At 41.7% G+C, this 22876-nt stretch overlaps 1 protein-coding gene across 23 annotated transcripts in view; it reads right to left on the bottom strand.

Annotated features, from left to right (window-relative positions):
- Positions 1–22876, bottom strand: part of PSD3 (pleckstrin and Sec7 domain containing 3) — a 588112-nt gene that overhangs the window by 28028 nt on the left and 537208 nt on the right. For all 23 annotated transcript variants that reach the window (XR_011378165.1, XM_008267258.4, XM_051819330.2 and 20 more), the window contains 3 exons: positions 20908–21065; positions 18157–18301; positions 7812–7955 (listed from right to left, as the gene is read on the bottom strand). Coding sequence is in view for 22 of the 23 variants with exons in the window: in XM_008267258.4 (XP_008265480.2) it covers positions 7812–7955; positions 18157–18301; positions 20908–21065 (447 nt within the window). In the remaining variant the exon portion in view is untranslated. The remainder of the gene's footprint in view (positions 1–7811; positions 7956–18156; positions 18302–20907; positions 21066–22876) is intronic.

Raw genomic sequence — 22876 nt, 5'->3', positions numbered from 1 at the left:
TTAAGTCGAACCATTTAAGTCTACTCATTTTACAAGAGTCTTGACTTGTTCCAGTATCAACTTAGAAGTCCAAAGTTCAGGGTCTCAACTAAATCATCTATGGCTAAGAACTCAAGGTAAATGTAATCCTGAGGCAAGTTCCCTCCAGCTATCAGCTTGTGAAGTCAAATAATTTATCTGCTTCCAAAGCACCATGGTGAGATAGGCGAATGACAGGCATTGCTGCTCTAAAAGAAAAAAGGATTACTTATTCCAAGGAAGTCCAAGACCAACAGGGAAGATAGCATTAAATTCTAAAGCTAAAAGAAGAACTTTTCCTGACTGCGTGTCCTGATCCAGGGCCCAGGGTGGAGCTGGAGGTGCCCTACCCCAGGGCTTTGCTAGGCTCAGGCCAGGCAGCAGCTCCCACAGGCTGGTGTTTCAGGCCTGCTGCTCTCTCTGGTTGGTGCTGCACACTAGTAGCTTTACAGTTCTGGACTTAAGGGCAGCCTCACCCGGGCCTCGTGGGGACTCCTGTGGTAGCCTCGTTCTCACAGCTCCAGCAAGCACTGCCCTAGAAAGGACTCTGTGTGGGGGCCTCAGTCCCTGTGACAAGACTCTGCCTGGGCCCCCAAGATATCTGTGACACTGAAATCCAGGTGGAGGAAGCCATGTCCTAGAGCTGATGCATGCTATGTGCCTGCACAGTCAGCACCACACGGATTACACCTTCCAAGTGGAGCTCCGAGCCCCACCTGAGCCCACTGAAGCCATCGCTGGAGCAACTGAGAGGAGCTGCAAAGGAATTCAGGAAGAAACGACCACGGGGGTCTGGTGGGTGCCCCCTAGCAACCTTGCTCCCAAGGTGCAGCTCTGGGGCTGTGCTGTGACGGCAGCCTCACAGAACTCGGAAATGCCTGCGGGAGGCTTCTCTGTGTTGATCTCTCAGCAAACAGCGCGGCCCACACCTTTGGTTCCCGTCTTAGAGAGATCTTCTCATTGTTTACATGGCCAGGCTGCAAACCTTCCGGATCTTTCTGCTCTGGTCCCTTTTAATTATAAATTCTATCTTTAAAACATTTCTTTCCTCCCACATCTTATTGTCTGTGGTTTAAAAGCAGCCAGGTAGCTCTTTAATATTATGCTCGGAAATTTCTTTCATGAGATCTTCTAGTTCACCCTCTTAAATCCTGCTTCAAACAACCCCTGGGACATGGACACTTCTACCGAGTTCTTTGCAACTGTATAACAAAGATGCCTTTCACCTGGTTTCCGAGACTTTGTTCCACCTTTCTGAGACCTCATCACGGTGGCTTTACTGTCCACATTCCTACCAACACTGTGATCACATCACTCCTACCTGAGAAGTCTGAGACCTTCCCGATAGCTGTTTCCTTCTTCTGAACCCTCGCCAGAATTGTCTTGAATGCTCCATTCAGGACAATATAGGATTTTTTTCCCCAGAAGTCACTTCAAAACCATTCAGTCTCCTCCCATTACCCAGATACCAAGCTGTTGCCACATTGCCAGGTATTTGTTATAGCAACAGCCCTACTTCCTGGGACCAATTTTCTGTCTTAGCAAGTTTTGTGCTGATGCAACAGAATACCTAGGACTTGATCATTTTTAAAGAACAAACATGTATTGGGCTCACAGTTCAGCAGGTTGGGAAGACCCAAGGGCGTGGTCCCAGCAAGTACAGGTGCCTTTGCACTGTGTCACCCCAAGATGGAAGACCAAAGTGCATAAGCACAAGCAGAAGACAGTGAGAACGCCCTTTTAGAAACAGGTTTGCTTTTTTAATTTGAAAGGCAGAGGGACAGAGTGAGGGAGAGATGGAGAGAAAAGATCTTCCATCTGCTGGTTCTGGTTTACTCTCCAAATGGCTGCCACAGCCAGATCTGGGCCAGGCTAAAGCCAGGAGCCAGGAACTAAATCCTGGTCTCCCACTGGGGCCCAAGTACTTGGGTCTTCTGCTGCCTTCCCAGATGTATTAGTAAGACACTGGTTCAGAAGTGGAGCAGCTGGGACTGGAACTCACATTTTGAAATGGTATGTTGGCATGTCGCAAGGGAGGCTTAACCTGTTGTGCCAAATACCCGACCTAGAACTCCCTTTTATAACAAATGCCCTGTCACAATAACTAACCCACTCCTATCCGTCCATGACCTAATCATCTCTTATCAGGCCCTGCCTCCCCATACTCGTCCCATTGGGGATTTAGTTTCCAACATGGGAGTTCTGGGGTAGACATACACACTGTTATGAGCATATTTAACAGTAATCTTTACTCTAGATTGTCGCCCCCACAGAGATAAGAATTCAAAGCAGAGGTATAAATACAGTGCACAACTGAGGGCAAGATTTATCTGACAGAGTGAACATATACATTCACGTGCAAATGTGAGCCACCCCATGGCGTAGTATCTATCATGAGTGGGGCACAGTTGCCTTGAAGGCCAGAGGAGGATACATTCACACGGTCCAGAAGCCAAGAGCAAGAGAAGGGCCCCTCCCACATTATCAGTCTCTTTAATGAGATCAGAGGTGGTGCCCTAAATTGAATATATGGATGGGGTGGAGTTTATCATGCATTATGCTTTCTGAGGATTTCATGGTGTCTCCATGTGGAGTTTAACTTCCAAGCAGCCATGATGGCATCCCCTGCTTCCTGGTCCCAGATGAGATAAACGTATATTATGGGAAAGTAGTGTACAGGATTGACAGGTAAGAGAGTGGAGTTAAAATGCAAGGCTGGGGGGCCGGCATGGCTCACTTGGTTGATCCTCCGCCTGCGGCACCGGCATCCCATATGGGCGCAGGATTCTAGTCCAGGTTGCTCCTCTTCCAGTCCAGCTCTCTGCTGTGGCCTGGGAGGGCAGCGGAGGATGGCCCAAGTGCTTAGGCTCCTGCACCTGCACGGGAGACCAGGAAGAAGCACCTGGCTCCTGGCTTCAGATCGGCGCAGCACTGGCCATAGCGGCCATTTGGGGAGTGGACCAAAGGAAGGAAGACCTTTTTCTCTGTCTCTCTCTCACTGTCTATAACTCTACCTGTCAAAAAAAAAAAAAAAGCAAAGCTGGGGCCGGCACTGTGGCATAGTGGGTAAAGCCATTTCTTGCAGTGCCGACATTCCCTAAGGAAGCTGGTTCGAGTCCCAGCTGTTCCACTTCTGATCTAGCTCTCTGCTATGGCCTGAGAAAGCAGTAGAAAATGGCCCAGGTGTTGGGCCCCTGCACCCGTGTGAGACCTGGCAGAAGCTCCTGGCTTCTGGCTTTGTATTGAATCAGCTCCAGCCATTACAGCCATTTGGGGAGTGAACCAGAGGACGGAAGATCTCTCTTTCTCTTTGCCTCTGCCTCTCTGTAACTCTGCCTTTCAAATAAATAAATAAATCTTAAAAAAAAATGCAAGGCTGGCAGAAATTTCCATCTCACCTAATTTTGCCTAATCTTCCTACCTAATTCCCCCACATCAAAATCATAACAGGAAAGTTAATTCTACAGTCCATGTTCAGAGATATAATACTCAAAGCATATACACCTGGCTGCAGCCTCTATTATTGGATTTGAAAAGTCAAATGCTTTTGGGGGCCATGCCAATAGTAGAAAAGCTACAGGATGTGATAGAGTACAAGGGAGTGGTGGGAAGAAGACAGCCTGCCTTTCCTACATGCATTCAAATTCAAATTCAAACAAGGGCAACCATGTATTGGCCAAAAAAACCACGTTGACATTAGGTCTGCTAAAATTCATTGACATTGTGCTGGCCACAGTTTTCCAGCTGACTGTGTAATAATCCCATGATTATCCCGACCTTCAGCAAATCCTCATTAATAAACATCTTACAGCCCAATCTTATTTTTAATGGGTTTGGGCCATTATACCTTCTTCTCTCTGGTCTAGCTTAACAAAAGGGTTATCTACTCAACTTTCAGGAAACATCTTAGTGCTCATGAAAAATATCTTAGAAGAAACAGCATCTTCACTTCTAATTGCTGTCTCTTTTAAAGCTAAAGAAACATAAAGCCAAAATATTGGGGCCAAATACAGCGTTACCAAGGGAATTCCTCCAATGGTGCTGGTTCTCAGAGAGGCCAGGGGCTGCCCAGCACAGCTCAATCTGTGCTGTGGCTGGCTTCAGCCTTGCAAGTCTTGGTATCTGACATAAACCACCTAAGTACCTCTCAGTTCATGACATATTCATTCCCTAATGTTCCAGAAGCATACAGTGCAACTGAAAGATATTTAAGTAAAACAAGAACTAAATAGAGTAGAAGAAATCTAATTTATAAGGACATGAGCCTATTTCTGATATTTATTTGATTGAGTGGAGAAATGACGGTCAGTTTCTCAATGTAGACTTGTGATGCTTAAAAACTCTTCCAAAAGTAGGATTAGATTCCCAAGTGAACTCTTCTATGAAAATAACAGTCATGGTTTGGAGGTATCAATTCTATCAAAAACAAGATGATGAAAGGAGAACAAGTAGGTTAGTCAATGATAGCCCATGCTGAGTGGCTTGCTGCTTTAACTAAATAAAGGTGAATCTTTTTCTAACAGGCAAAATGAATTCTTCTTACTCTCCCTATATCTAAAAAAAAAAAAACAAAAAACAAACAAACAAAAACCCTGGCTCCTGGATTTGGATTGGCTCAGCTCCAGCCATTGTGGCCATTTGGAGTGAACTAGTGGATGGAAGACCTTTCTCTGTCTCTCTCTATATAGACATATATAATTCTCTTTCAAATAAATTTTAAAAAATTAAAAAAACATATTTATCAGCATTTCTAAGTATTTCTGTCAGTGAAGCTTTGAAGCGTTTCTAAGGCATGGAAAGACCTATGAATTTGGCTTGATGTTAAGAATGGTTTGTACTCAAAGTAAGCTTCCCAGGACATAAAAAACTATAAAACTTCAAGTTAGGAACCTTTCCAGTGTCAGTACTAAAGATTATTATTTTGCCAAAATAAAAGTGCTTTTCCTTACTAAGACTTGTGAAAATCGTGAGAACTGCTCTGAAATCAAGGGTGGCCCTCTTGCTGATGACCTGTAAGAGGTGAGAAAGCTAACTCATGCCCCAGAGCCTTTGGTGCAAACTGAGGTGCTGTGGCTCCTCTTCCTGATATGGTCCACCTGGGGCTCTCATTGAGTTGCGTACTGCTGTCTGTTCTCACTTGCCTATTGGGTTTGTTTTCACAGGAGCCTCTGGCCCTGTAAAAACAATGAAGACTACGCTTATGCCTTGGAAAATTACTTTCTCTGATGCTATCCTTTATTCATGATAAAACTTCATTAATTCATTCCACAAGTATGCATCAGGCACCCAAGCAGTGTTGAAGCTGAGGCTAGAGCTGTGAACACGTCATACGAAACAGCGAGTAGCTCTGTCTCTCATTCGGGGAACGCTGCTTATGAAGCAAAGGGTGCTCCACAAGCATGCAGATAACTTCGGTGGCTGAAATGGTAGCAAAGTGGACTCCCTGGGCCAGACTACTTCAGTGTTTATTTAAGTTAGTGGAACGACGATTTCCTTCTTAAAAAAGCATTACTTTGGCTGACATCTACATACAAAGTGTGGTACACTTCTACCTTCCTAGTAGACACAGGGCTAATGCATCTTGACAAACAATCCAACACGCGTGACAGATTAGCATACGACTTCAGTTTTAATGAGTCGAGGGTCCTGGGATGCAATCTTCAGGCTCTTTGAAGAGACGTTCAGATGAAGGCAAAGCTTAATCCGCACAAAGCTTCCTCTGACTTCATGTCAGGAAATGAAAATGCTGAGTTGTGCAGAGTTATGTTTTCAGAAAAGGGGCAACACAGTAGATTCTAATGCTGGGAGCGCGTCTGCCGTGGCGACCTTGCCAAGGTCTTGCAGTCACCTTCACCTCCTAAGGACAGGCTCTTCCCTCTTAAGAGGCAAGAGCTCCAAGTGAGGTGCTGAGTGGTGGAAGCAGGGGACTGAGGTGTTGGGAAATTTAATTAGCATGTGTGAAACAAAAGGGCTTGTGGCTTAAAGCTACTCCAGAAGTGTGAAGAACAATGATTGCTTTTTGAGAACTCCCATTTCCCAAGATTGAACTAGCCTGGGGAAAGACAGGTGCTTAGCTTGCTGCTGTTGTTTTTTCTTTAAAATAAGTTTTCAAGTCTTTTTTTTTGAGGGGGTGGGGTGGGTAAGGCTTCCACAGTTTTTCTTAACAAACTTCTACCTTTACCAAAATAAATACTTTTCTTGGTATGGTCATCTGCCCGGAGCAAATTCTTGCTTGACCATGAAGAAAACTACTATTTGGCTCTGTAGCACCTTTTTGGTTCAAATGCCACATCTGATAATAGACATTTTAAAACTCAAAAACAAAACACCTTGGGAAGTGACTTTTTAGGGTTCCCATGAAACTTCATCTAATTCAACGAGCAAGTATTGAATAAAGGCTGGCATGAGCTCACGATCTCGGGCAGGTGGAGATTCCACTCTGCACATAAGGATAGAAGAAAATAATTAACATGGAGCAAACTGCAGCAAATCCTCTAACAAATGAATCCCAGCTGAGGGATTCAGAGTGCGCTTTTTATAGAAGGGATTTGGACTGTACACTGATGGATGCAGAATTTTCCCAACGAAGAAGGTAGGAAGAAAGCTTTGAATCAAGGTGTAAAAGCATGTCTAGGCAGAGTGAGCACAACTGTACCTAAACCACTGGGGGGCTGCTGTGGGAAAGACTGAGATTATGGAAAGCTACAGGAAGCCAAATCTCAGATTTAGGACTGGGCCTGTCCCCAGAGGGTCAATGGGAACAGGTGTGTAAGGGAACCTCAGGGCAGCTGTTGTCTGAATCTGGGTTGAGCCTCAGGAAAACAACTGGCAAAAAGGTGTGAGCTGAACCACAGAGAGACAGGAGTCAACCAGCAGGCTCACGTGAGTGAGGCCGAAAGCCATGCCCACAGTCAGGAAGGCGGGGTGCCACACTGCAGAGGCCTCTTGCCAGGGTCTTGCAGCTCAGCTGATGCTGTTTTGAAGCCCGAGGAGGAAAGAGCAGGGTGAAAGCGGAACCAAGGAGAGGGGTGTTGGGAAATGAAAGGGACTGGGGCTGCAGTGAACAAGAATACGAATAGATGGATTTGGCTCACCCACTAGGAAATATGTAAAAAATTCAGGAGTACTGTTCTGGACTAGATGCTACTGACTTTAAAAAAAAAAAAAAGACATTTTCAGTGTCTGAAGGTGGTGGCTGAGGGAGGATGCTGCACAACCTGACAGTAAGCTGGGAGAAAACCTGGGCAAAGGAAAGATTTGGAAATAGATTGATTTCAGTTTGCTTTAAGATTTTCCACCTTTCCATGGCAATGTATGTGAATCATCACCATTCTTCTCAGGAGTCCATTTAGCAAACGAGATGGATGCGGCACCTTGATCGATCAATTCCCCAGCAGCGGGAATGTGTGGAAGGAGCGAATGCTTTGCATCATGCTGCACCTGACCCCACCGGGGCTCCTGGACTGGACTCTGCCAGCAGAGGCAGGGACAGGGAAGGCAGCTGCCCTACCCAGCACGTCCTTCTACCGTCCTTTTCCTTCCTGGCAGCAGGCACACACTATTGCAGCCAGACAGGCCGTTTGCTTCTAAGTGCATGAACTCACAGTCATTCTTTGATGTCAGGCAGCTACACAGAACCACAACTGGAGGGGCTACCATGAACTAGACCATGCTAGGAGCTCCCGAGAGAGAGGAACGGCCCAGGTGTGCTGCCCACCGTTCGGCTGTTAAAAACTGTTTGCCTCTTAGACAAATTCCGAAACAAGCATTGCTGACATTTTGGTCCACCATACCTCAAACTCTAGATAGTGGTCTTTTAGTTTGTATTCATCTACGTCCTTGGCTTTGACCTTCTTGTCAGGGGGGTAGGAGCGATGCTCGGCCAGCTCAGTGGTAATCTGCTTCAGCTTGCTTTCATGGGATTTCAGCTGTTCCTCCTGCAGGAAAGTATTAGCCATTTAGTGACCAGCAGTAAATAAATCAATTTAAAAATGTTCAGCACTTTTAAAGATCTCTATGTTGAATGAATTGAATTCATTAAAACGGTCCAATGTGCCTCTGTTGCTACAACCATTCCAACTTTTTCATTCCAGCTCTCGTATATTCCTTTCCAGAATGCCAGCCAAGGCCAGCCTCCCTAACCAGTGTAACTGTCCCTCCAGGCCTCCTGGAGACAAGCCACAAGCCAAACCCAGCCAGGGAGCGGTATAACCTGGACTTCCCCTTTTATGCTCATTTAGCAATGTTGCCAGTTTCTCTATCGCACAAATGAAATGCCACTATACACATTATTTACATGTTTTAATTGTGTATTTTATTCTCTTTTATTAAAAATGTCTCCTTTTATTAAAAAGTATTTGAGAGGTAGAGAGAGAAACATATACTGGATTCTATCATAAATATAAGGGGCCACCAGGAGCTAGACCAAGCTAGCAGCTCCTAAGTCAGTTGTTTGAGGGAGAGGGAGGAGAGGGACAGGGAGAAGGAGGAGAGGGACAGGGAGAAGAGAGGAACAGGGAGAGGGGGGAGAGGGAGGAGAGGGAGAGGAGAGGGAGAGGGAAGAGAGTTTGGTTCATTCCACAAATGCCGCATATTCCACAAAAACAGCTAGAGCTTGGCTGAGGCTGAAGCTGAGAACTCAAAGAGTCATTCAACTAAAATGTACCCACTGAGTGATTATTACCTAAACAATTACAGACACCATGTACCAATGTAACATGATTGATTCTGTGTGTAAGGATTTCTATGCTAGGGGCACAATGTCTATCACAATAAGCTACCTAAACAGACACTTTAAAAATATTCTGGGAGTGGGGTGCGGGGTGGGGATGAGGGAGACTGGATTACAGGTTCCAGAACACAGACAGAAGGAATAAGTTCGAGTGTTCCACAGCTCCATATTACACAATACCCTATTATATATCTCATGAAGAACTAGAAGAGAGGAGCTTGAAAGCTCCAAAGTAGTAAAAATGACAGGGAAACATTAACTTCTAGGATTTGATCATCACACGCACAACACATGGACCAGATTATCACAGTGTACTTCATAAATGTGTGCAATTAAAATAATAATAGATACTTTAAAATTCTTGAAACAAAGACGCTGGAATTCTCTTATATTCCTAAAACTGTATGACTGCTTACTATTCCACTTTCTCATGCAAATTATTCAAATTCCTAAATGTAAATCTTACATGGATGACAAATTGTAAATGGATGAAGGCAAATAAAGAAGAATTGATAAGACAAGGTGATTTTTTTTGTATTTTTTATGTATTTTTGTGGAACACCAACATAATTTTAGAATATAAAACTTTATCACAGAATGAGGGAAATAATTTAAAAGATTACCAAAGAATGAATAAAGAAACTATTTAAGACAAATATTGTATAGCATAATTGTAAATTTAAAGAAAAAGAATCATATATGTATATAATATATAAGTAGTCTTTCAGGACTTTCATAATAATACACATCTTAAACATCAAGCAAGGGGAAAAATTCCCAAGTTTAAAGTCATCAAAATAGTAGAAAACAATGCAAACTAAAAAGCAGAGTACCTGAGTGGAAAAATGAGCAAAGCGATGGCAGGAACAGGTGGACTAAATGAAAGATGGCAAAACTGGTCTTTAATGACCAACTTTAACAAAGCAAAACACTCAAAGAAGTCTCAGAAAAGCATGAGGCAAACCAACCAAGCAAGCAAATAAAAACACCAAAACCCCTATTTTGATATTTTAGAAAGCGGTTTACATCTCCAAACCTATAATTTGTATACCAATAATGCTGACAGTCAGTGAGATGCTTCAGAGGTAGCTTTTACTTACAACTTTTCATTCACCTGTTATTTTCTCCCAAGGAGACTACAGAACACATCATTGACTGCACAGCTCTCCCTCACCCTTATACTTTGAAGCCCAAACTCAGTGTAGCATGCACTTGAAAACGGGGCCTCTAAGGACGTAATTATGGCTAAGTGAGGCCATAAGGGTGAGGCTCTGAGCCCATAGGATTAGCGTCCTTATGAGAGGAGACCCTACAGAGCTCGATCTCCCTGCGTGCACATAACAAGGAAAAGCTTTGTGAACACCCCGCCCCAAGGTGGCTGTTACAGCCCCAGTAGAGAGCCCTCATCAAACAGCCAGCTCTGCCACATCTTGACCTTGAAGCCTCCAGAACTGCGAGAGAATGAACGTCTACTGTGTGAGCCACATGTTCTATGGTATTTTGTAATACCATAGGATTATGACCTGACCTGAAACTGTATCAACAGCTTTGTTCTCTTTCAAAATCATTTTCCTTTTTGTATTTACTGCAGCACATAAATTACTTAACAGAATTTTTGGTTAAAGCTGCTTAGTAACTAGGCCACTTTGAAATATAAAAATGTGATTTTTTTAAAAAAATAAAATGTTTCAGAAACACAGAAAACATTCATGATTCTAACACCCAGTTTACAAAATGAAATGTTGTGAGTTCAAACTCCCTCTACATATTTATTCATCTCATGCTTTTTGTGCGCTACGCAAAAGTATATCACAATCAAAATACAAAAATATGTTCTGTAGGTTCTGTATTCTGCATAAAAACTACTGAAAGGTTTTCTTTTGTCATCTGGTTTTCCACCCAACATGTTTTTAAGATTTACCCATGGCTGGAGTCTTGGCTAACTAGGCTAATCCTCCGCCTGCAGCACTGGCACCTCGGGGTTCTAGTCCCGGTTGGGGCGTCAGATTCTGTCCTGGTTGCTCCTCTTCCAGTCCAGCTCTCTGCTGTGGCCCAGGAGGGTAGTGGAGGATGGCCCAAGTGCTTCGGTCCCTGCACCCGCATGGGAGACCAGGAGGAAGTACCCGGCTCCTGGCTTTGGATCGGCGCAGCGCTGGCCGTAGTGGCCATAAGGGGAGTGAACCAACGGAAGGAAGACCTTTCTCTCTGTCTCTCACTGTCTATAACTCTCTGTCTCTCTTAATGTCTAACTTTGCCTGGCAAAAAAAAAAAAAAAGATTTACCCACATATGTGCTTTTAATCATTGTATACTATTACATCATAGACTTATTACAATGTTGTTGAAGGATTTAGATTGCTTCCAGATTTTTTGGTCTGTGGTTTTTGTTTTTGCAATTATAAATGATGTTGCAATGAACAATTTAATGCATGTCTCCTGCTGAATACAAGTTTTCTACATTTTATCACCACTCGGGATTTAGAATATGCATATCATTAACATGATATTATTTTCCGATGTGTTTGTACCTGTTTACACTTCTGCAGGATGTTTGAAAATACACTGTAAAATCTTTGTAAACATTTGATATTATCACACTTGTAAATTTCTGCTAATTCACGGGTATGAAATGACAAACCACTATGCATGTCCCTGAACATGAGTAAGGATGAGCATCTTCTTTTCATGTGTCCTGTGTTTCCTCTTCTGGTGAACTGCTGATGAAATACTCGACCCATTTTTCTATTTGGTTGTTTGTCTTTTTAAAATAGATTTGCAGTAGTATAGTTACCTATACTATATTTAAGAAAACAAGATTTTTATTAATATAATCCAAATATAATTTTCAAGTAAGATTTTAGATAACTTGGTAAAAGAATTTATAAAGCCGTCTGTATTTTCGAGTTTGGGTCTGTGTGTTCTTTTGCATGCAAGTTCGCTTGTTCCAAAAGCTTTCAACATAGACTCCCTAATTTTGAATATTCAAGTGTCTCTTTTTAGTTGAAGAAATGGAAATTTCTACTTATTTTAATGAAGAATATGAGAGGCCAGAATAATATGCACTTTCACCCAACTCCCAGGGTTTACCCAGGGGTCTATTCATCGCTAGTAAGCTATGACTTACAGACCTGACCATGCCTACAGTAGGGTAGAGAGTTAGTCATTTAGGCTATACTTCAATGAAGAAACTAGACAAAGAAATGCTGATACTCACTGCATAATGGTTCAATGCCTTCATGAAGCAGGAGTAAGGGCACAGTTTCAAAGTAAAGAATTTTAAAATTATATTCTTCTGAAATGTGTCCATTTTGACCAGTATCATAAAAATGCCAAGTGGCTGTTGTGGGCATAGATTCGCTGACAATACAGTTGCTCCAATGTCAGAACCCCATGGTTAAGGAGATACAGACTTTCCTGACAAAATCTGACAGCTCAAACTTTGGGGAGAGCCAACAGCCATGGAAAGTCACATTCTAGACCCAGGACAATGAAATCTGTTATGGACATGAAAAGAGACAAAGGAGGGAGCCCACATATTTCTCCCTTTTTTCTTTACTCGCACACTTCTTTAAGGATACCTATAAATGAGGGTACTTCAAAATATTTTGGTGCAAGAAAATTTGAAACCCACTCACACAAGCGTTCTTCAAATAGTTTTTGGAGAGCGAGCGTTGTGGCGCATGGATTACTCGCTGCTTGTATCAGAGGCATCCCATATCAGAGCACCAGTCTGAGTTCTGGCTGCATGGCCTCTGACTGAGCTCCCTGCTAATGCCCTGGGAAAGCAGCAGAAGATGGTCCAAATACTTGGGCACCGCACCCATGTGGCAGACCTGGATGGAGTTCTGGGCTCCAGGCTCTGCCTGGCCCAGGCTTTGGCCATTGCAGCCATTTGGGGAGTGAACCAGCGGATGGAAGACCTCTTTTTCTCTGATTCAACCCCTTCCCCAAGCCCCTCACAAGCCCCAAGACTCTCCCTTTCAAATAAATAAATAAATAAATAAATGTTTTTTTAAAAAGGTTCACAGGAAATACAAATTATGGGGAAAACACATATTCCAAAAACCTTCTTAAGATTTATTTATTTTAATTGAAAGGCACAGTTAGGGGGGGGGGGAGAGACAGAGGGAATCTTCTATCCACTGGTTCACTCCCCCAAATGGCTGCAACAGCTGGAACTGGGCTGATCTGAAGCCAGGAGACAGGAGCTTCTTCTGGGTCTTCCATATGGGCACAGAGTCCCAAGCACTTGGGCCATCTTCTGCTGTTTCCCCAGGCACTTAGCAGGGAGCTGGATTGGAAGTGCAGCAGCCAGGATTTGAACCCATGACCGTAAGGGCTGCCAGTGCTGCAGGGGAGGCTTCACCTGCTCCGCCACAGCACCGGCCCTGATTTCAAAAATAGTTTGCACCAAAATGAGATTATCTTTCAGTTCCATTTTCCACAATTGCTTTTAAGTATCCTCACATAAATTGTTTCATTTGGTGTTTACAAGCTCTTTGAAGCCAAAAAAAAAAAAAAAAAAAAAAAAAAAAAAAAAATCCCCCTTTTCCCTTCTTTTAAATCCTCCAGCATCTAGTACAGTGTTGAGCAGAGAATATGGTATGTGGCAGTTTTTGGTTTATAGGTTTTGCCTGCCTGACATTAACAAACACCTTAAGCCTCCATAAGCTGAGAGTCAAGGCTCTATAGTTCTATATGTTCTATAGTTATAATGACTACACCACTAACTAAACAGCACCATGATATACAGGCCCTCATTAAGCAGCAGAACAGCTTAACACTGGAGCCTTATCAACCCCAGTCGGATGGAAATTAGAATAAAGAACATGTGCCTTTGAGTTAGTTTGGAGGAGGTTACTATAGAAAGCACCATCAGAAAGATTCTATTTCGTCATTTCATGTTTAAGACATCTGAAGACCTTAAGTACAATGTTTAATGAATTTAAGGCATTAAATAACTTCCACATGATTTAATGTTTTATCAAGTACTTCATATACATATGCTAAACTCAGACCTCTGAAATAAATGTGAAATGTATCTGCTTTGGGAAAGTGTGGTTACCATGTAAGGCCCTGCCAAGGGGTTTGGACTGCATCCTTCTGGCAGGAGTAAGCCAGGGAAGAGTAAGCGACACAATGAGAATCACATTTTAACCAGAATCGTGAGGGAAGTATTGGAGGGAGGCAAGATTAGAACAGAGACCTTGCGTGGTCATGGAGGTCATCTGGTCATCGCTTTCCAGTGCGGAGTATGTGCACCTGCCAAGAGGATCCACTAGGGAGAATCTGAAAAATCTGTGTTGAGATATAATTCACATATTACACAAAATCCTTGTTTCCTGTATCTATGACAAATTCACTTATGAGTTCTAAATGCATTTAAATGAATTCTTTAGTCACTGTGAAAAATTTTAAAGATACTTAAAATCTTAGGAAAACTAGGAAATGTTGGGCTTTACTGATATTACTATCTGGGTTGACAGTAGGATATGTAATATATTTTATTTTTAAGACACATGTTAGGGGCTGCTGCTCAAACATTTAGTATTGAAAATGTGAATGACCAAAAGAGTTAGGTAACCCGTGAATCAGGTAGAAGATGAAAGAAGTCTGAAGTAAGGAAAATGGACAGCATGTGAAAGACATTTAGAGCTAAAAAGGACAGGCCTTTATGGCAGGAGTATGAAACTGGGCAGGTGGGAACAGTGGGAACATCCGCCTTTGGTCAAGGCACAGGACAGCATGGGGTTGAGGGCTGTTTCATTGTGAGAAGCAAGTACAAGACCTTCCTGGGTTTCTGATCGGTGTTTATCATAAGGCTTGTCCCCTGAAAGGATCCATGGATTTAAACACTCACAAGAGAATGGCTGGAATTCAAAGCAGAAAATAGGACTAGGTATCAGGAAATGGTGCTTATGAGAGGGGCAGGTCTCAGAGAATCACAGCCCAGCATGTCCAGTGTGAGAGCACCGCTTGCCCTCCAGTCACCTGCTGTGTCAGAAACACTGGGCACCCCGGCCCGGACCTGAACCTCGCAGGGCTGGGAAATGTCCACTTCATGCAAGTCCCAGATCATTTCTGTGCACATTTAAGCCTAAAGAGAATGACTCTGATAAGCAGAAAGGGAGGTCTTGAGTAGATCCTGAAGGAGACATGGAATTTATGTTTGTAGAGTTGCCCCAGAAGCAGGAAACAAACTTAAATTCTCAAACTAGCATCTCCACCTCCAACAGAAGAAGAAAAATGTGCTCTGGCAACACTGCCATGAAAAACAACTGAGGAAGGTGACTCCTCCCACACAGCAGAATTGCTCAGGAAGAGCCATGCGGCACCGACAATAATTCATTTTAATAATTAAGCTAATATGTTTTGGATAGAAGACAAGAATAAATTAAAGAAAAGCTCACAAATGACAGGGTGATGAACAACATGTCTTAAAAAGTACCAAACAGTCTTTTAATTGAACATTTAATTTTTTTCTAACACTGTTTATCTTTTTTCCAGCAGGGGTACTCACATTGATATACATGCATTTTGTAAACTGAAATTATTCAAGGGGTTCTGGTATTTAGGCAATTACTGCCAGGTTATCATGGTATGGAGAAAGCAAGGATGACCAGGCTTAGAGACAAAGCACCACTAAGCTAAAGCAGAGGTTAGCAATGGGGGTGAGGGGTGGATTTTTTGACCCCACTGGACATATGGCAATGTCTGGAGACATTTTTGGTTGTTACACGTAGGAATGGCATCTCAGGGTTTGTAGAAGTCGGGGATATCGCTAAACATTCAGTAATACACAGGACAGCCCCTACAATCAGGCTAAAAGGTCAATAGGGCATAGGCTGAGGACAGCTGGGCACTGGGGATGTTGTGGGTACATGTAGGCAGGTACTCCAGGATCTGCTGTGGATGCACTGTGGCCCCAGCCCAGATACCCTCAGGAGTCTGGATCTAAAGTGAGGCTTCCCAACCATCTGTACTAGGCTGTGGGAAAACTAACTCTTCTCTTCCTTCTTGTAAGCTATTCTTCATCACATGCTTGGTTTTACATATCTGTTTCCAAACTGTCCTATTACTCTCAAAGGTAAAACATCTTTTTTTATTTTTAGTGAATAAAACTTATGATCTGAGCAAAGAAATGACAGAGTTAGTGACAGGGAATAAAAACACTTAAACATTCTAGAACTGCCTCCTCAGTTTCCAGATGGAAAACTGAGGCCCGCAAGGACTTGCTGCCTTACTGGGAGTGGACGTAGGGGAATTCCAAAAACGTGTGACCATCTTGACTATGTGACATGGGAGAATGCTTCTTTGTGGTTATCACTTTCTTAATTAAAATTGTGAATTCATCACTTTGATTATACCACATTCATTTGTTTTCATCTTTGTGGATTTTACATTCAAAATGAAGAGAAAAATTTTAAAAACTTATATGCCCTATTTTTGGTTCTAGTGTAGGACACTTGTTTAAAACAAACGATTCTACCCTGATGAATGTGCCTGTTTGCCTGTTCTCTGAGTTAAAAGACACAAATAGATGGATACATTCACTTTCACATACACGTGACTTATTAGTGTACATAAACTAAGAGAGTAGAACATTTTTCAAAATAGAAAGCCACAGAACTGCAGATTCTACAGTGAGGGACGAACAAGGACAAGTTCACATGTAGCTTTCAGCTACATAAAGCTTCTAGAGGTGGCATACCGCTTTATACTCCTCTTCAGTTCAATTCCCTTTCTCCCTTACATCTCTCATAGATGCGATTGTGAGAAAAGACCCAGGTACTGAAATATAACAATGACTGGAAAATCCACAGTGAAATTAATAGAATAAAAACTCAACCTCTGAAGCTTGTTAAAGCTACTTTTGCAGCTATTTTGTGCTTCTAGTCCAATTTTTTTCTCCTCTTGCCTTACGTAATGTGGTTTACTGTTTCTGTGACATGCAATTTCCTATTTATGTGGTATACTGTTTATGGTAAGTATATACATTTAAAGCAGGAAAATGCATTTGCTCTGAGAGTCCATGCTTTAGTTGGACAGATGGAGGAGCTGAGCAACACATCTTCTGGTCAGCAGTGAGAGCCTTGCCTTTCTCTTGGAGCACTGTGTTCAGTGTCCTTGAAAATCGAATGCCATCTGTCCCGTAGGCTGAGCTGGATTCTGTTCTTAAGTGATTTTAGTGGTGTGTGAATACACAGTAATAGCAATGCATACATGGGAAGCATTCAATACATGTTCATAATAATTATGAATTTCAAGATCAATGAAAAAAGAATCCTTCCTAAAACCACATTTCCTCTCTTCCTACAAGTCTTTTTATTTTTTGTAAATTATAGTAAGACTTGTTCACATTCCCTTCCTCACTGCCTTCCATTCTTGTCAAAGATCAGTGTGGACTTTCCATCTTCCAGTAATTCACCAAAATGATGAACACAGAGGGAAAGAAGAGAAGCACCTGGAACACATTCTCTGGGCCTTCTAGAAAACATGAGTTGTTCCTTTGGCCACACACGGGTGAATCTACAAGGACAGTGGTATCTGAGACATCAAGGGATGGGTACCATTAAAAAAGGAATGTCCCACACATGTCATCAAGGCAACAGTCGGGGAGTCTACAGTGTTACCCAGCATGCTGTTGGCATTGTGGTGAACAAGTTAAGGGAAAAATCCTTGCCAAGAAAATTAATGTATGTATGGAGCATATCAAGTACTCTAGAAGCCAACAGCTTCCTGAAAGGTGCAAAGGAAAATGATGAGAAAATGAAAGCAGCCACAGAGAAAGGCTCCCGGGTTCACCTGAAGCTCTGGCCTGCTCCTCCCCCGAGAAGCCCACTTTGTCAGAACAAATGGAAGGGAGCCTGAGCTGCTGGAATCTGCTCCCTGTGAATTCATGGCACAGTAAGTATAATGTAAATAAAAGACCTCTGGACTGACAGAAGCAGTAACAACAACGTAGTTTCTGTTCCCATCACTGTACCAGGGTCACCCGGTGACATCCTTGCCACTTAATACAACAGTTTTTTTTTAATATTAATTTTACCTGTCTCCTTTTCTTGGCACAACATTCTCTTTGGCTTTTAATTGTCTGTTGTGTGTGTGTGTGTGTGTTTTTTAATGTAAGTATGCTGAAAAAAATGTTGCTTGAGGAAGAGAAGACCAGGCAGGTACAACTGATTAAATAGTAAATTGATATGAATCACAGAAACTACAACAAAGCAGCTATCCTACCAACTATGACTCAGCTATGTACATTTAAACGAGGTGTCAAACCGAGTATACGGCATTTTGTTCCATTTATTCCCCCAGATCTACAGTAATATTCAAATACAAATATTAGTAAGACTATTTTACTAATAATTTTGCTTTTTTCAAGGTCAAAGTACTTTGGAAGTGGCTTACTTGAGACAATTTTGTTGTTGTGGCAGGCAGAAGTGGGCGGCTGAACTTCTTCTGAGAGCCAATGGCTGCTGGAAAAGGCGGTGCAGAAAATACAGCTGCAACACAGTTAATTTTGTTTATCCACCCTTGCATTTCCTCTGGACTCCTATGAGAAACAGACATATTTATGTTAGGATATTTCTGTAACTAAGGGTATTGCACTTTGTCCATTTCGCATTACTGACTTACGGCACACACACAAACATCATTTATTCATTTTGGTACACCTAATCCCTGACAAGACTTCTTGGGAGACTAACGTTCTCAACAGCCATTACCATAGTAGTAAAAGGCCTATGGTTATCATAGTATAAGACCATAATTACATTTTTAGGATATAGAAGGAAAAAGAGAAATATATTCACTAAACCTGAATCTCTTGTCAGATACTAAGCCAGGCCAAAATTAATCAAAGCATTAGTTCATCTTCTTCAATCACATAATTTAAAACTCACATGAAACATACATTTATAGAGAGACTATAAAAAGGGCATGGGATAGGCAGACAGTTCCTTTAAAAGTTCCTCTAAAAGTTAAGTTTATCATACAACTTAATTAGGCACCCAAGACAAGTCAAAAAATATAGCTACCACAAAGATTTGTATATCAATGTTCACAGCATTATTATTCCTAAGAGTCAGAAATGAAAACACTCCAAATGTCCATCAATTAACGAATGGGTAAACAAATGTGGTAAATCTGTATACTGAACAGTATCAGCCACAAAAGTATGACATACTGCAACATGCAACAAATTTTATGCCAAGTGAAAGAGGGCAAACATAAAAACCATGTATTGTATGATTCCATTTACTGAAAATGTCCAGAAAAGGCAAAGCCTTAGAAATGGAAAGTAGATCAGTGATGTGTCTGGGGCTAAGAGCGAAATGGGCAGTGATTATGAAATGGACACATTTCACATCTGGAGTGATGGAAGTTCCAGAACTGGACTGTGATGATGGCCACACTATTCTGTAAATCTGCTAAGAATCATTGAAATGCATGTTTAAAATAGACAAAATTTTATGGTATGTAAGTATTAAAGTCAGTATGCCTTCAAAAGATTGTTTAAAAATCTATCCACCTGAAGGAGGTGGAAATCATCTGACATCTTGATCATTCTTTACATATACGTCTCATATCCAGAAAGCCCAGCACTGCAGTACTTAAGAAATCTTTGAGAATTTAGAAATGAATGAATAAATGGTCATGAGACACGATAAGTTATTAACCAGATGCATACTCAGTGAGTGGGAATGTGGAAAACAGCATCAGCCATATCTGTAATCCTGTTCTTCATCAACTCTGAGAGATGTCACACTTGATCCCCAGTCCTCCCTGCACCCACAGGCTCTCTAATCCGATCACTCTGGTTCTGCACGGACTCTATCTGAAGTAATTAGATCTTCTCAGTTATTAAAGCTGGTATTTAGAATAAAAAAAATACGGGGGGACCAGGATAATCTGAAAAAAACTCTTTACATCCAACAGCTGAATTATAAGTCTGTCTCTGGGTCCCTGTGTGGTGCAAACTATCCTATTTTCACAATCAAAACCCTTGAGCTTCCTTCCTTATAATTTCTCTGTACCTGAAGTCAGCAATTTAATAACTTCAGACGTTCAACATCTACAAATTACCAGGGTACCTGTTCTTGTTCTCAGTTCTCACTCGCTTTGATCTTGTGTGGCTCCAATCAACAAGCACACAGATACAAGAGTTTCACGATTATCTTGATGTCAAATTTTAATTCCAATGTCAACTGAGGCCAGCTGGGTGGTGCTAGGTTGAGGGTGATTTTGAAGTGGGCTCAAGTTGTAAATATCTAATATTGTCTGTTATAGACACTGATGCTAATGTGTTTCCTGTCTTAGAGGCTGGGTTCTGAAAACTCAGTTTCTCATTTCACAAATGCAGAATTCTGTACGTGCAACATTCGGCTTCTGCTCCCAAGTCTGTCAGTAGACCCTTACTAAAATAGCAAGCCACCCATTTCCCTCACTTGGTGTATGATTTTCTTTCTGTTTTGGCATGTTAGCAGACTGAGCTCAGAAGGAAATGGAACCAGAGAATGAGACAGACATTTCCAAGTACTGACCAGTTTCTATGTGCAAGGCACTACGTGCACTGCTTCATACAGTTATTTAACCCTTGTGTGATAAACATTGTTGTCCACTAGCCAAGGCTCGAAGAGAAGACAGACTAGGAAATGGTGACTGAATCCAGGTCTTACTCATTTTGTAATAGAATCTTTCCAAAACCGTCGCATTTGTATGGATGAAGACACTGAGTTTTGGAGATGGCAAGCGGCTGATTGAAGTCACAGAGCTCCTCTGTAGCATAAAAAACCATGGACTGGGCTTTCTTGGTTTTCACTCTAGTCTTTTAGGCAGTTGTTTGCCTAATGGAACAAGTTCATGACTTTGACTCCAACTCAAAAAACGTCTCCTGCAGAACCTGATTCTATTTCTTTGTCAAAGCAGTGATAAGCTTTGGGGCCGGCGCTCGCTCGCTCGCTCTCTCTCTCTCTGTCTCTGCCTCTCTGTAACTTTGCTTTTCAAGTAAATAAATAAATCTTTTTTTTTTTTTTTTTGGACAGGCAGAGTTAGACAGTGAGAGAGAGACAGAAAGGGTAAATAAATAAATATTTTAAAAAAGCAGTGATAAACAAAGTAAAAATAAAAAGCAAATAAACACAAACCAACAACACATACTGGGTTTGAAAAAGCAAGACCCTCCAGTCGGCAGTTTTGAGCTTGAACACGTTGGGCTTCTTCTCGTAGTCTGTGGCCTTGGAGGCCAGGGCGTGGTGCAGGCTCACAGCGTTCTTCAGGTCCTCCTCAGACAAGGCCTTCTCTGGCTTATACTCATCCTATGGAGGGAGACAAAGGAAACAAGAGTATGATCAGATGCGGTGTATCTTTTTAAAACCTAAAACTAAAAGAAAATCATTTAGAAAGCCCATGAAAGCACACGGCAAAAGTGAAATGAATGATGGAATGCAATGAAGATCATCTGGGGGTGAGTGTTGTGGTGCAGTGAGTTAAGCAGCTGCCCAGGATGCCTGCATCCCATACCGGCGTGCACTTCAGTCCCGGCTCCTCCACACTGGCGCTCTGCTAATGTGCCTGGAAGGGAGTAAATGATGGAAGGCAGTGAATGGGTCCCAGGCAACCACATGGGAAACGTGGACTGAACTCCTGATTCCTGGCTTCGGGCTGGCCCAGCCCTGGCTGTTGTGGGCATTTGGGGAGTGAACCAGCAGATGGAGATTCTTCTCTCCTTCTGTCTCTCCTCCTCGGTCACTCTGCTTTTTAAATAAATAAATAAATAAATCTTTAAAAATAAATCTAAAAATGATCCTTTGCAATGCCATAGAATATAATGTTGTTAGAAACATCTGCTGAGAATGAGAAAATATACCCACCTAAAGAGGAAAAAAAATTTAAGCTGATATATAACAATTAAGGTACATAGCAAAGAAAGACCAAGGACAGAAATGTTTGTCACACACATTTAATGATTTGAAATGAGGCTGGGTCCAGTGGTCAGTGTGATTTGATTTCACAACTAAATGGATTAATGCAAAAGCTTGCAGATGTCCACCAACACAACTACAGATAGTGAGAACAGTGCCATTGTGTCTTTTGCTCTAAAGGCAATATATTTCTTTTTTTAACTATCAAAAATATTTTTATTTATGTAAAAGGAACACATTTCATGTATTTCATATACAGATTTAAGAGCATAATTCCACCCTACTCTTCCTCCCTTCCACCCTACCTCCTCTATTTCTTTCTTATTTTTCCTTTAATGTTTACAATGACATTTCAATTTATTTTATAGTAACAAGCTTAACCCTCTACTAAATAAATAATTCAGCAAGTAGTGAGTAGAAAAACCACTGTTCCCCAAGAATATAGACAAGGGTTACAAACAATAATCAAGGGGTCTTGGCTTAGTGGGTAAAGCCGCCTCTTGCAGTGCTAGTATCCCATGTGGGTGCCGGTTTGAGTCCACTTCCAATTCAGCTCTCTACTATGGCCTGAGAAAGCAGTAGAAGCTGGACCAAGTGCTTGGGCTCCTGCATCCCTTTGGGAGACCCAGAGGAAGCTCTTGGCTCCTTGGCTTCGGATCAGCCCAGCTCTGACCATTGCAGTGATTTGGGGGAATGAACCAGTGGATGGAAGACCTCGCTCTCTGCCTCTCTGTAACACTGCCTTTTAAATAAATATATAAATAAATAAATCTTTAAAAAAATAAACAATATCAAATCTGATATCTCAAAATGTCAATTTTGCTCATATTCACTACATTTTTTGGGATTCTGTGTATTAGTTACCACAAGTCAGGGAAAACATTTGTCTTTTTGGGACTGATTTATTTCACTAAGCATAATGGTCTCTAATTGCATCCATTTTGTTATGAAAGACAGTATTTCATTTCTTTTTTATGGGTGAGCAGTATTCCATGGGTGTGTGTATCTATCTATCTATCTATCTATATATATATATATATACCTATATATATACACATACAAATATATGTGTGTGTGTGTATATATATATATATATATATATACATATATATATTAAACTTTATCCAGTCATCAGTTGCTGGATATCTGGTTAATTTCATATTTTAGTTATTGTGAGTTAAATTGCTATGAACATGATAAATATG

The sequence above is a fragment of the Oryctolagus cuniculus genome, chromosome 8 (genome assembly GCF_964237555.1).
Source record: "Oryctolagus cuniculus chromosome 8, mOryCun1.1, whole genome shotgun sequence".
Classification (NCBI taxonomy): Eukaryota; Metazoa; Chordata; class Mammalia; order Lagomorpha; family Leporidae; genus Oryctolagus; species Oryctolagus cuniculus.
Note: the sequence above shows the minus strand (reverse complement) of the source record. Positions and strands in the feature narration are given on the sequence as shown.